Source organism: Hylobates moloch, unplaced genomic scaffold (assembly GCF_009828535.3).
Source record: "Hylobates moloch isolate HMO894 unplaced genomic scaffold, HMol_V3 SCAFFOLD_13, whole genome shotgun sequence".
Classification (NCBI taxonomy): domain Eukaryota; kingdom Metazoa; phylum Chordata; class Mammalia; order Primates; family Hylobatidae; genus Hylobates; species Hylobates moloch.
In genome coordinates, this window is record NW_026652288.1 from 77,889,975 (window position 1) to 77,905,088 (window position 15,114).

A 15,114-nucleotide genomic window follows, 5' to 3' on the forward strand; every position below is an offset into this window, starting at 1 on the left:
CTCAATCAGAATTTGCATTATGACAAGATCCCTTGAAAGATCTGTATAAACATTTATGCTTGAAAAGCACTGCTTTAAAAGATGTAATGGCTCAGTTTTCCAATAAGTATATTGAACAGTGGCTTACATAAAGCTATAGAGATTAATCCTATAGTGGGTTTGCAGAAAGGAGAAAAAAAGATTTTTTTCGTGCACATGAAATTATTCATTCCACAATTTAGCTGTGTGTTATAGGCTATGGGGACCATCTTTGGTGTGGCTGGGTATCCACACATTTTTAAACATATTCAGAGTGATAGCAGGGGATTTCAAGGAAAACAGACACAATGGTTGATGGTTAAAGAAGAAAAGGGAAAGCTTTCTTGTTTGCTGGCTTGTTTTGTTAGAGCAAGATATGAAGAATCAGGTTGAGGGCAGAGTTAATTAGCATTATCTAAAGTGAAAAAAAAAATAGCATTACCTGCAAGAGTTCTCAGCACTTGTAATTCTTTTTCCAAACTGTCTAAGGTATGTTGATCAGTAGTGTCATCTAAGGAAAGCTCATTCTGGTCAGTAATATCAATATATTCAATTTCTGAAATTTCAGAAGCAGCTCTAGATAATGATTGAGCAGCTGCACTTCTTGATCGAGGATGAGAGGATGAAAGGCAACTGGAACTTTCTTTAACAGAGTTGGAAAGTGGAAAATTTGCTGTTGAAGGTCTCTGTGATTTCTGACCTAAAATTAAAAGTAAAAAGTTTTTAAATCAACTTTTAAAAATTTGAATGAGTACCTAAAGATACAAAATACCAGGTCCCTGCACACAGAGAAGTTAAGTTCATGTAACGGAGTTTATGAAAAATTAATTTTGACTATCACCCTTTCTAGCTAACCACATCTTCTTAATCTCAAATTACTTTTCCAATGTCATAAAGAACACTTCTGGGTATTGTTTTTCCTAATTTTCCTACATTCAGAGAAAAACAAACTAATTTTAATATTCACAAAGGAAAATATCTATAAACTAAGTCAACTTCATAGAGAAACAACACACAATTTTATTCCAAAGCCAAGCACCACGACATGTGTCTTAAATTCCAGGACAATACCACACTATACTTTGTAAGAAAAAAACCCTTAGAAAAAGCATCGTGCCACTTCCTAGTGAACCAATTTTACTTGATGATGTGTAATTTATTCTTACATTTAAAAATATGGTAACAAAAGAGACTAATTTACAAAATCTATATGAATATTTGGAAAAACACAGGCTTTAAAGAAATGGAGATCACATCCCTAATTTTCCTAAGGATGAGCTCATTGTCTTCTGGAAAAGTTCCAGAAGCACCCATCTAAGTCAGATTATTACACTGTTCCTCTAGGACAGTCGCTACTTTGTCTTCATGTGTTTTGAAAGTTAACTTAGCTGGTTTCTTCAACATGTTTGCTTCTGTCACAGTAGGAAAAAAAAAACTCTTCAAATCTTACACTAACACAACATAACTAATTTCTAATTTGGTATTTCTCACAAAATATTACTTAATAAGGCCAAGACAGTTTTCAAGGTACATATTTAAAAAGTCATATGGCAGATAAATGCTTTAATGTAATAAATTATTGTTCTGATTTAGGTAAATATATTTATAGTAAACATAATTATAAGATAACTTTGCACTCCCTTAACACAAACTGGCTTTGTAAAACTATTAGGTGAGTTAATGTGCAATTGTCATTATCATAAGAACCCTAATTTGATGGAACCTATGCCATATAACATTGTTCTCACTCTAGTGACTCAACGAAAAATATAAAATTCAAAAAAGTGACTACAGGTGGTAATCATGTATTAAATATTTAATGACTATTGAGTTCTTTTTTGGGGGGGTTGGGGGGTTTTTTTTGAGATGGAGTCTTGCTCTGTCACTAGGCTGGAGTGCAGTGGCACGATCTCGGCTCACTGCAACCTTTGCCTCCCAGGTTCAAGCGATTCTCCTGCCTCAGCCTCCCAAGCTGGGATTACAGGTGCGCACCACCACACCCAGCTAATTTTTGTATTTTTAATAAAGACGGAGTTTCACCATGTTGGCCAGGATGGTCTTGATCTCCAGACCTCATGATCCGCCTGCCACAGCCTACCAAAGTGGAGTTTGTCTTTTTTTAACTTAAAAAAAAATCTACTTTGAATGTGTCTAATACCTCAAGAAGACTCTGAATACAGTATGTAATTATTTAAGCAATTAAAATTGGCCAAGGTAAGTCTCAAAGGGTACCAACTTTAGTGAAAATTTCAGAAATCAATTTTTAAAATAATTTTTATTGAAATAAAATTATGAATAAGATAAAATAAGACTGATCTTTTGTGTCTATTTGTGCTCAGATAAAAATAACAGGGTAAAATATGCCTAAGTGTTAAAAACATATATATATATCTATACATATATATATATAATTATCCCTGATAATTATTTTTTTATTTTTATGACTATAAGAAATGATTTCCTCTTTTATCTATAATACATAAAGAACCATATTTATAGCAATCAAGAACCAAACTCTCCATGTCTACATAAGGAAGCAATAGTACAGGCAATAACAGTAGCTGCACAAGTCAGTGAGTGTAACAATTATTCACAATATAAATCAAAAGTTCTACTCTATGGGGTAAACCACACTTTAGTATCTGTACTATGATATGTCTCAGTCAAGGTAAAATTTAAAGGAATTTACAACTCTTACTTTAAAAACAAACCAAAGGAAAATGCTATGAGTAAGGACTGGACTTCTGCCAATTCACAGAAACGAAGAAAGAAAAATTTAATATAATGTAGATGCCCTTCAGAAAATCTAGAAGAGTACAAACACTTATAAGAACATTTGATTGCCACAGTATTTAAAGGTAATTGATCCCTATTGAGAAAAAGTACATAAAGGACAGGTCAGACTTATGCTTAGCACACAGCAAAGAAATAGACCATCTTTCTTACTGGAAATATGCTCAAAGTGTAATTTAAAGTAACTAAAACACAGAAGGAGATAGAAGAGGTCCCAATTTGGTTCTTTATTATTATTATTATTATTATTATTATTATTATTATTATACTTTAAGTTTTAGGGTACATGTGCACAATGTGCAGGTTTGTTACATATGTATTCATGTGACATGTTGGTGTGCTGCACCCATTAACTCGTTATTTAGCATTAGGTATATCTCCTAATGCTGTCCCTCCCCCCTCCCACCACCCCACAACAGTCCCTGGAGTGTGATGTTCCCCTTCCTGTGTCCATGTGTTCTCATTGTTCAATTCCCACCTATGAGTGAGAAAATGCAGTGTTTGGTTTTTTGTCCTTGCGATAGTTTACTGAGAATGATGGTTTCCAGTTTCATCCATGTCCCTACAAAGGACATGAATTCATCATTTTTTATGTATGCATAGTATTCCATGGTGTATATGTGCCACATTTTCTTGATCCAGTCTATCGTTGTTGGACATTTGGGTTGGTTCCAACTCTTTGCTATTGTGAATAGTGCCGCAATAAACATACGTGTGCATGTGTCTTTATAGCAGCATGATTTATAGTCCTTTGGGTATATACCCAGTAATGGGATGGCTGGGTCAAATGGTATTTCTAGTTCTAGATCCCTGAGGAATTGCCACACTGACTTCCACAATGGTTGAACAAGTTTACAGTCCCACCAACAGTGTAAAAGTATTCCTATTTCTCCACATCCTCTCCAGCACCTGTTGTTTCCTGACTTTTTAATGATGGCCATTCTAACTGGTGTGAGATGGTATCTCATTCTGGTTTTGATTTGCATTTCTCTGATGGCCAGTGATGATGACCATTTTTTCATGTGTTTTTTGGCTGCATAAATGTCTTCTTTTGAGAAGTGTCTGTTCCTGTCCTTCACCCACTTTTTGATGGGGTTGTTTTTTTCTTGTAAATTAGTTTGAGTTCATTGTAGATTCTGGATATTAGCCCTTTGTCAGATGAGTAGGTTGCAAAAATTTTCTCCCATTCTGTAGGTTGCCTGTTCACTCTGATGGTAGTTTCTTTTGCTGTGCAGAAGCTCTTTAGTTTAATTAGATCCCATTTGTCAATTTTGGCTTTTGTTGCCATTGCTTTTGGTGTTTAGACATGAAGTCCTTGCCCACGCCTATGTCCTGAATGGTATTGCCTAGGCTTTCTTCTAGGGTTTTTATGGTTTTAGGTCTAACATGTAAGTCTTTAATCCATCTTGAATTAATTTTTGTATAAGGTGTAAGGAAGGGATCCAGTTTTAGCTTTCTACATATGGCTAGCCAGTTTTCCCAGCACCATGTATTAAATAGGGAATCCTTTCCCCATTGCTTGTTTTTGTCAGGTTTGTCAAAGATCAGATAGTTGTAGATATGTGGCATTATTTCTGAGGGCTCTGTTCTGTTCCATTGATCTATGTCTCTGTTTTGGTACCAATACCATGCTGTTTTGGTTACTGTAGCCTTGTAGTATAGTTTGAAGTCAGGTAGCGTGATGCCTGCACCTTTGTTCTGTTGGCCTAGGATTGACTTGGCGACGCGGGCTCTTTTTCAGTTCCATATGAACTTTAAAGTAGTTTTTTCCAATTCTGTGAAGAAAGTCATTGGTAGCTTGATGGGGATGACATTGAATGTATAAATTATCTTGGGCAGTATGGCCATTTTCACGATATTGATTCTTCCAACCCATGAGCATGGAATGTTCTTCTATTTGTTTGTATCCTCTTTTATTTCATTGAGCAGTGGTTTGTAGTTCTCCTTGAAGAGGTCCTTCACGTCCCTTGTAAGTTGGATTCTTAGGTATTTTATTCTCTTTGAAGCAATTATGAATAGGAGTTCACTCATTATTTCGCTCTCTGTCTGTTATTGGTGTATAAGAATGCTTGTGATTTTTGCACATTGATGTTGTATACTAAGACTTTGCTGAAGTTGCCTATCAGCTTAAGGAGATTTTGGGCTGAAACGATGGGGTTTTCTAGATATACAATCATGTCATCTGCAAACAGGGATGGTTTGACTTCCTCTTTTCCTAATCGAATACCATTTATTTCTTTCTCCTGCCTGATTTCCCTGGCCAGAACTTCCAACACTATGTTGAATAGGAGTGGTGAGGGAGGGCATCCCTGTCTTGTGCCAGTTTTCAAAGGGAATGCTTCCAGTTTTTGCCCATTCAGTATGATATTGGCTGTGGGTTTGTCATAGATAGCTCTTATTATTTTCAGATACGTCCCATCAATACCTAATTTATTGAGAGTTTTTAGCATGAAGTGTTGTTGAATTTTGTCAAAGGCCTTTTCTGCATCTATTGATATAATCATGTCGTTTTTCTCTTTGGTTCTGTTTATATGCTGGATTACATTTATTGATTTGCATATGTTGAACCAGCCTTGCATCCCAGGGATGAAGCCCACTTGATCATGGTGGATAAGCTTTTTGATGTGCTGCTGGTTTCAGTTTGCCAGTATTTTATTGAGGCTTTTTGCATCAATGTTCATCAAGGATATTAGTCTGAAATTCTCTTTTTTGGTTGTGTCTCTGCCAGGCTTTGGTATCAGGATGATGCTGGCTTCATAAAATGTGTTAGGGAGGATTCCCTCTTTTTCTATTGATTGGAATAGTTTCAGAAGGAATGGTACCAGCTCCTCCTTCTACCTCTGGTAGGATTCGGCTGTGAATCCATCAGGTCCTGGACTCTTTTTGGTTGGTAAGCTATTGATTATTGCCACAATTTCAGAGCCTGTTATTAGTCTATTCAGAGATTCAACTTCTTCCTGATTTAGTCTTGGGAGGGTGTATTTGTCAAGGAATTTATCTATTTCTTCTAGATTTTCTAGTTTATTTGCATAGAGGTGCTTGTAGTATTCTCTGATGGTAGATTGTATTTCTGTGGGATTGGTGGTGATATCCCCTTTATCATTTTTTATTGCATCTATTTGATTCTTCTCTCTTTTCTTCTTTATTAGTCTTGCTAGCAGTCTATCAATTTTGTTGATCTTTTCAAAAAAACAGCTCCTGGATTCATTAATTTTTTGAAGGGTTTTTTGTGTTTCTATTTCCTTCAGTTCTGCTCTGGTTTTAGTTATTTCTTGCCTTCTGCTAGCTTTTGAATGTATTTGCTCTTGCTTTTCTAGTTCTTTTAATTGTGATGTTAGGGTGTCAATTTTGGCTCTTTCCTGCTTTCTCTTGTGGGCATTCAGTGCTATAAATTTCCCTCTACACACTGCTTTGAATGTGTCCCAGAGATTCTGGTATGTTGTGTCTTTGTTCTCGTTGGTTTCAAAGAACATATTTATTTCTGCCTACATTTCATTATGTACCCAGAAGTCATTCAGGAGCAGGTTGTTCAGTTTCCATGTAGTTGAGTGGTTTTGAGTGAGTTTCTTAATCCTGAGTTCTAGTTCAATTGCACTGTGGTCTGAGAAACAGTTTGTTATAATTTCTGTTCTTTTACATTTGCTGAGGAGAGCTTTACTTCCAACTATGTGGTCAATTTTGGAATAGGTGTGGTGTGGTGCTGAAAAAAAATGTTATATTCTGTTGATTTGGGGTGGAGAGTTCTATAGATGTCTATTAGGTCTGCTTGGTGCAGAGCTGAGTTCAATTCCTGGGTATCCTTGTTAACTTTCTGTCTCGTTGATCTGTCTATGATTGTTATTTGCAGGAGGTCAATTCAATAAGAGCCACTTTATCATTTTTAAAACTAGAACACCTACACTAATTTTTATTTGCATAGAAATTTTAATTAACACTTCAAGAAGATAATATAAAGTTTAAAAAGAAGAAAATCCATTTTATTAGTTTTATATTTATGTCTTAATGGACAATATTTAACTGAATAAAGAATATCTATAACAGTGATATATATTATGAAATACAAAATCTTATTACAAAATAAAAATCATTAAATTAATATATTTTAATTTTAAAAATTTAAAAAGTATATAACAATGCAATATAAAGTATAATTGTTTCTACATGAATAAACACATTTGAATACATAAGATGCCTAAGAATATAGGTGACACCAAGATCTAGCTTTCAAAATGGAAACCAAAAAATCATGAAGAGAAGATGGCCGAATAGGAACAGCTCCAGTCTGCAGCTCCCAGTGATATCGACGCAGAAGGCGGGTGATTTCTGCATTTCCAACTGAGGTACATCTCACTGGGACTGGTTCATCTCATTGGGACTGGTTGGACAGTGGGTGCAGCCCAAGTAGGGCAAGCCGAAGAAGGGTGTGGTGTCACCTCACCCAGGAAGGCAAGGGGTCGAGGAACTCCCTCTCCTAGCCAAGGGAAGCCATTAGGGACTGTACCGTGCACTCTGGCTCAGATACTGTGCTTCTCCCATGGTCTTTGCAACCCTCAGACCAGGAGATCCCCTCCGGTGCCTACACCACCAGGGACCTGGGTTTCCAGCACAAAACTGGGTGGCCACTTGAGCAGACACCGAGCTAGCAGCAGGAGTTTATTTCTCATACCCCAGTGGCACCTGGAACACCAGCGAGACAGAAGCCAGGGGGGTGAAGCCAGGGAGCCAAGTGGTCTGGCTCATCGGTTCCCACCCCCATGGAGTCCAGCAAGCTAAGATCCACTGGCTAGAAAGTCTCACTGCCAGCACAGCAGTCTGAGCTCGACCTGGGATGCTCGAGCTTGGTGAGGGGAGAGGTGTCTGTCATTACTGAGGCTTGAGTGGGTGGTTTTATCCTCACAGTGTAAACAAAGCTGCTGGGAAGTCCAAACTGGGTGGAGTTCACCACAGCTCAGCAAGGCCACTGTGGCCAGATTGCCTTCTCAAGAGTCCCTCTCTGAAAAAAAAGGCAGCAGCCCCAGTCAGAGACTTATAGATAAAACCTCCACCTCCCTGGGACAGAGCACTTGGGGGAAGGGGTGGTTGTAGGTGCAGTTTCAGCAGACTTAAATGTCCCTGCCTGGCAGGTCTGAAGAGAACAGCAGATCTCCCAGCACAGCATTTGAGCTCTGATAAGGAACAGACTGCCTCCTCAAGTGTATCCTGACTGGGAGACAACTCCCAGTAGAGGCCGACAGACACCTCTTACAGGAGAGCTCTGGCTGGCATCTGGTCCCCTCTGGGACGAAGCTTCCAGAGGAAGGAACAGGCAGCAATCTTTGCTGTTCTGCAGCCTCCGCTGGTGATACCCAGGCAAACAGGGTCTGGAGTGGACCTCCAGCAAACTTCAGCAGACCTGCAGCAGAGGAGCCGGACTGTTAGAAGGAAAACTAACAAACAGAAAGGAATAGTAATAACATCAACAAAAAGAACATCCACTCAGAAACCCCATCTGAAGGTCATCAACTTCAAAGACCAAAGGTAGATATGTCTGCGAAGATGGGGAGAAACCAGTGCAAAAGGGCTGAAAATTCCAAAAACCTGAATGCCTCCTCTCCTCCAAAGGATCACAACTCCTCACCACCAACGGAACAAAACCGGATGGAGAATGAGTTTGACAAATTGACAGAAGTAGGCTTCAGAAGGTGGGTAATAATAAACTCCTCTGAGCGAAACGAGCATGTTCTAACCCAAAGCAAGGAAGCTAAGAACCTTGAGAAAAGGTTAGTCAAATTGCTAACTGGAATAAATAGTTTAGAGAAGAACATAAATGACCTGCTGGAGCGGAAAAACACAACACAAGAACTTCATGAAGCATACACAAGCGTCAATAGCCGAATAGATCAAGTGGAAGAAAGTATATCAGAGATTAAAGATGAACTCAATGAAATAAAGCGAGAAGACAAGGTTACAGAAAAAAGAGTGAAAAGAAACGAACAAAGCGTCCAAGAAATAAGGGACTATGTGAAAAGACCAAATCTACGTTTTATTGGTGTACCTCAAAGTGACGGGGAGAATGGAACCAAGTTGGGAAGCACTCTTCAGGATATTATCCAAGAGAACTTCCCTAATCTACCAAGACAGGCCAACATTCAAATTCAGGAAACACACAGAACACCAAAAAGATATTCCTTGAGAAAAGCAACCCCATGACACATAATCATCAGATTCACCAAGCTTTAAATGAAGGAAAAAATGTTAAGGGCAGCCAGAGAGAAAGGTCGGGTTACCCACAAAGGGAGGCCCATCAGACTAACAGCAGATCTCTCAGCAGATACCCTACAAGCCAAAAGACAGTGGGGATCAATATTCAACATACTTAAAGAAAATAATTTTCAACCCAGAATTTCACATCTAGCCAAACTAAGCTTCATAAGCAAAAGAGAAATAAAATCATTTACAGACAAGCAAATGCTGAGAGATTTTGTCACCACCAGGCCTGCCTTACAAGAGCTTCTGAAGGAAGCACTAAACATGGAAAGGAACAAATGGTACCAGCCACTGCAAAAACCTACCAAATTGTAAAGACCATTGACACTATGAAGAAACTGCATCAACTAACGGGCAAAATAAACAGCTAGCATCATAATGGCAGGATCATATTCACACATAACAACATTAACCTTAAATGTAAATGGACTAAATGCCCCAATTAAAAGACATATACTCACAAATTGGATAAAGAGTCAAGACCCATTAGTGTGCTGTATTCAGGAGACCCATCTCAAATGCAAAGACATACATAGGCTCAAAATAAAAGAAAGGAGGAAATTTTACCAACCAAATGGAAAGCAGAAAAAAGCAGGGGTTGCAATCCTAGTCTCTAATAAAACAGACTTTAAACCAATAAAGATCAAAAGAGACAAAGAAGGCCATTACATAATGGTAAAGGGATCAATGTAACAAGAAGAGCTAACTATCCTAAATATGTATGCACTCAATACAGGAGCACCCAGATTCATAAAGCAAGTTCTTGGAGACTACAAAGACATGTAGACTCCTATAAAATAATAGTGGGAGACTTTAATACCCCACTGTCAATATTAGACAGATCAACGAGACAGAAAATTAACAAGGATATCCAGGACTCAGCTCTGGACCAAGCAGACCTAATAGACATCTACAGAACTATCCACCCCAAATCAACAGGATATACATTCTTCTCAGCACCACATCACACTTATTCTAAAATTGACCACATAATTGGAAGTAAAACACCTCAGCAAATGCAAAAGAATGAAAAGCAAAACAAACAGTCTCTGAGACCACAGTGCAATCAAATTAGAACTCAGGATTAAGAAACTCACTCAAAACTGTACAACTACATGAAAACTGAACAACCTGCTCCTGAATGACCACTGGGTAAATAACGAAATGAAGGCAGAAATGAAGATGTTCTTTGAAACCAATGAGAACAAAGACACAATGTACCAGAATCTCTGGGACACATTTAAAGCAGTGTGTAGAGGGAAATATATAGCACCAAATGCCCACAAGAGAAAGCTGGAAAGATCTAAAATCGACATGCTAACATCACAATTAAAAGAATTAGAAAAGCAAGAGCAAACAAATGCAAAGGCTAGCAAAGGCAAGAAATAACTAAGATCAGAGCAGAACTGAAAGAGATAGAGACATGAAAAACCCTTTAAAAAAACCAATGAATCCAGGAGCTGTTTATTTGAAAAGACCAACAAAGTAGATAGACCACTAGTCAGACTAATAAAGAAGAAAAGAGGGAAGAACCAAATAGATAAAATAACATTGATAAAGGGGATATCACCACTGATCCCACAGAAATACCAATTACCATCAGAGAATACTATAAACACCTCTATGGAAATAAACTAGAAAATCTAGAAGAAATTGATAAATTCCTGGACACATATACCCTCCCAAGATTAAACCAGGAAGAAGTCGAATCCCTGAATAGACCAAAAACAAGTTCTGAAATTGAGGCAGCAATTAATAGCCTACCAACCAAAAAAAGTCCAGGACCAGATGTATTCATAGCCAAATTCTACCAGAGGTACAAAGAGGAGCTGGTACCATTCCTTCTGAAACTATTCCAAACAATAGAAAAAGAGGGACTCCTCCCTAACCTATTTCATGAGGCCAGCATCATCCTGATACCAAAACCTGGCAGAGACAAAACAAAAAAAGAAAATTTCAAGCCAATATCCCTGATAAACATCTATGCGAAAATCCTCAATAACACTGGCAAACCAAATCCAGCAGCACATCCAAAAGTTTATCCATGATGAAGTCAGCTTCATCCCTGGATGCAAGGCTGGTTCAACAAACGCAAATCAATAAATGTAATCCATCACATAAACACAACCAATGACAAAAAACATATGATTATCTTAATAGATGCAGAAAAGGCCTTCGACAAAATTCAATAGCACTTCATGATAAAAACTCTCAATAAAACTAGCTATTGATGAAACATATCTCAAAATAATAAGAGATATTTATAACAAACCCACAGCCAATATCATACGGAATGGGCAAAACCTGGAAGCATTCCCTTTGAAAACTAGCACAAGACAAGGATGCCCTCTCTCACCACTCCTATTCAACATAGTATTGGAAGTTCTGGCCAGGGCAATCAGGCAAGAGAAAGAAATAAAGAGTATTCAATTAGGAAAAGAGGAAGTCAAATTGCCTCTGTTTGCATACAACATGATTGTATATTTGGAAAATCCCATTGTCTCAGCCCAAACCTCCTTAAGCTGATAAGCAACTTCAGCAAAGTCTCAGGATACAAAATCAATGTGCAAAAATCACAAGCATTCCTATACACCTATAACAGACAAACAGAGAGCCAAATAATGAGTGAACTCCTATTCACAATTACTACAAAGAGAATAAAATACCTAGGAATACAACTTACAAGGGATGTGAAGAACCTCTTCAAGGAGAACTACAAACCACTGCTCAAGAAAATAAGAGAGGACACAAACAAATGGAAAAACATTTCATGCTCATGGATAGGAAGAATCAGTATCATGAAAATTGTCACACTGCTGAAAGTAATTTATAGATTCAATCCTATCCCCATCAAGCTACCACTGACTTCTTCACAAGATTTGAAAAAAATTACTTTAAATTTCATATGGAACCAAAAAAGAGCCGGCATGGCCAAGACAATCCTAAGCAAAAAGAACAAAGCTGGAGGCATCACACTACCTCACTTTAAACTATACTACAAGGCTACAGTAACCCCAAACAGCATTGTACTGGTACCAAAACAGATATATAGACCAATGGAACAGAACAGAGCCCTCAGAAATTATGCCACACATCTACAACCATCTGATCTTTGACAAACATGGCAAAAACAACTAAAAGAAAAGGACTCCCTATTTAATAAATGGTGTTGGGAAAACTGGCTAGCCATAGGCATAAAACTGAAACTGGATCCCTTCCTTACACCTTATACAAAAATTAACTCAAGATAGCTTAAAGACTTACATGTAAGAACGAAAACCATAAAAACCATAGAAGAAAACCTGGCAATACCATTCAGGACATAGGCATGGGCAAAGGCTTCATGACTAAAACACCAAAAGCAATGGCAACAAAAGCTAAAATAGACAAATGGGATCTAATTAAACTAAAGAGCTTCTGCACAGCAAAAGAAACTATCATCAGAGTGAACAGACAACCTACAGAATGGGAGAAAATTTTGGCAATCCATCCATTGGACAAAGGGCTAATATTCAGAATCTAAAAGGAACTTCAATTTATAAGAAAAAAACAAACAACCCCATCCAAAAGTAGGCAAAGGATATGAACAGACAATTCTCAAAAGAAGACATTTATGCAGCCAACAAACAAACAAAAAAAAGCTCATCATCACTGGTCATTAGAGAAATGCAAATCAAAACCACAATGAGATACCATCTTACACCAGTTAGAATGGTGATCATTAAAAATTCAGGAAACAACAGATGCTGGAGAGGATGTGGAGAAATAGGAATGCTTTTACACTGTTGGTAGGAGTGTAAATTAGTTCAACCATTGTGGAAAATAGTGTGGTAATTCCTCAAGGATCTAGAACTAGAAATACCATTTGACCCAGCAATCCCATTACTGGGTATATACCCAAAGGATTATAAATCATTCTATTATAAACACACATGCACACATATGTTTATTGCAGCACTGTTCACAATAGCAGACTTGGAACCAACCCAAATGCCCATCAGTGATAGACTGGATAAAGCAAGTGTGGTACATATACACCATGGAATACTATACAGCCATAAAAAAAGAGGAGTTCATGTCCTTTGCAGGCACATGGATGACACTGGAAACCATCATTCTCAGCAAACTATCCCAAGAACAGAAAACCAAACACCACATGTTCCCACTCATAAGTAGGAGTTGAACAATGAGAACACATGGACACATCAAACACTGGGGCCTGTCGGGGGGTGGTGGGATAAGGGAGGGATAGCATTAGGAGAAATACCTAATGCAGTGATGGGTTGATGGATGCAACAAACCACCATGGCACATGTATACCTATGTAACAAACCTGCATGTTCTGCATATGTACCCAGAACTTAAAGTAAAATTAAAAAAAAAAATCATGAAGAAACAAAAAATTGGAATACATATATATATATATATATATATATATATATATATATACCTAGTAAGGAGATTAAATCCATAAGGAAAATTTGCCAATAATGAAATATCCTGGACCTAACTGCATCACTGGTGAGTTCTATCACACATTTGAAGAAATAACACCAGTCCTCAAACTTTTCCAAAAGATTGAAGAGGAGGGACATCAACTCACTGATACTAATGCCAAACAAAGACACTACAACTAAAGAAAACATCAGAACAATATCATTTATAATCAGTGATGTAAAAATCTTCAAAGTACTAGCAAACCAAATTCGGCAGCACATTAAAAACAGTTATACATCATGATCAAATAAAATTTATTTCTGAAATGTAAGGATGGTTGGGCATATGAAAATCCATCAGTGTAATACACCACATTTATAGAATGAAAGAAAAAAAACACATAATCATCTCAATTTATGCAGAAAAAGCATTTGACAAAATCCAACACACTTTTATGATAAGAACACCCAACAAACTAGGAATAAAAGGGAAATGTCTCTACATAATAAAAGTAATATGTTAATAACCCACAGCAAACATCAAACTCAATGGTGAAAAATGGAACAATTTCTAAGATCTAGAGCAAGGCAAGGATGTCTGCTTTTGCTACTTCTATTCAATATAAATAGCCAGAACAGACAAGAAAAAAAAAAATAAAAGATATTTGAATTAGAAAGGAAGAAGTAAAATTATCTTTGTTCACAGATAATGTGATCTTATACATAGAAAACACTAAAGATTCCACAAAAATATGTCAGAATAAATGAAATCAGCAAAGTAGTAGGATACCAAGTCAACAGGCAAATACCAATTGTATTTCTACACGCTAACAATGAACAATCTGAAAAGGAAATTAAAGAAACAATTCCAGGCCGGGAGCGGTGGCTCACGCCTGTAATCCCAGCACTTTCGGAGGCCGAGGCGGGCGGATCACGAGGTCAGGAGATCGAGACCATCCTGGCTAACACGGTGAAACCCCGTCTCTACGAAAAATACAAAAAATTAGCCAGGCGAGGTGGCGGGCGCCTGTAGTCCCAGCTACTCGGGAGGCTGAGGCAGGAGAATGGCGTGAACCTCAGGGGGCGGAGCCTGCAGTGAGCAGAGATCGCGCCACTGCACTCCAGCCTGGGCGACAGCGAGACTCCGTCTCAAAAAAAAAAAAAAAAAAGAAACAATTCCATTCACAATAGCATAAAAAAGAAACAAACTTAGAAATCAACATAACCAAGGAGGTGAAAGACTTGTGCAATGAAAACTATAAAACATTGCTGAAAGAAATTAAAGGCCGGGCTCAGTGGCTCAAGCCTGTAATCCCAGCACTTTGGGAGGCCGAGACGGGTGGATCACGAGGTCAGGAGATTGAGACCATCCTGGCTAACACGGTGAAAACCCGTCTCTACTAAAAATACAAAAAAATTAGCCGGGCGTCATGGCGGGCACCTGTAGTCCCAGCTACTCAGGAGGCTGAGGCAAGAGAATGGTGTGAACCTGGGAGGCAGAGCTTGCAGTGAGCTGAGATCACGCCACTGCACTCCAGCCTGGGTGACACAGTGAGACTCCATCTCAAAAAAATAAAAAATAAATAAAAAATAAAAGAAAGAAATTAAAGAAGACATACAT

At 37.9% G+C, this 15,114-nt stretch overlaps 1 protein-coding gene across 8 annotated transcripts in view; it reads right to left on the reverse strand.

Moving 5' to 3' along the window:
* ZBBX (zinc finger B-box domain containing) overlaps positions 1-15,114 on the reverse strand; it is a 271,544-nt gene that overhangs the window by 177,385 nt on the left and 79,045 nt on the right. For all 8 annotated transcript variants that reach the window (XR_009209484.1, XR_009209485.1, XR_009209486.1 and 5 more), the window contains one exon: positions 461-718. Coding sequence is in view for 5 of the 8 variants with exons in the window: in XM_058426979.1 (XP_058282962.1) it covers positions 461-718 (258 nt within the window). In the remaining 3 variants the exon portion in view is untranslated. The remainder of the gene's footprint in view (positions 1-460; positions 719-15,114) is intronic.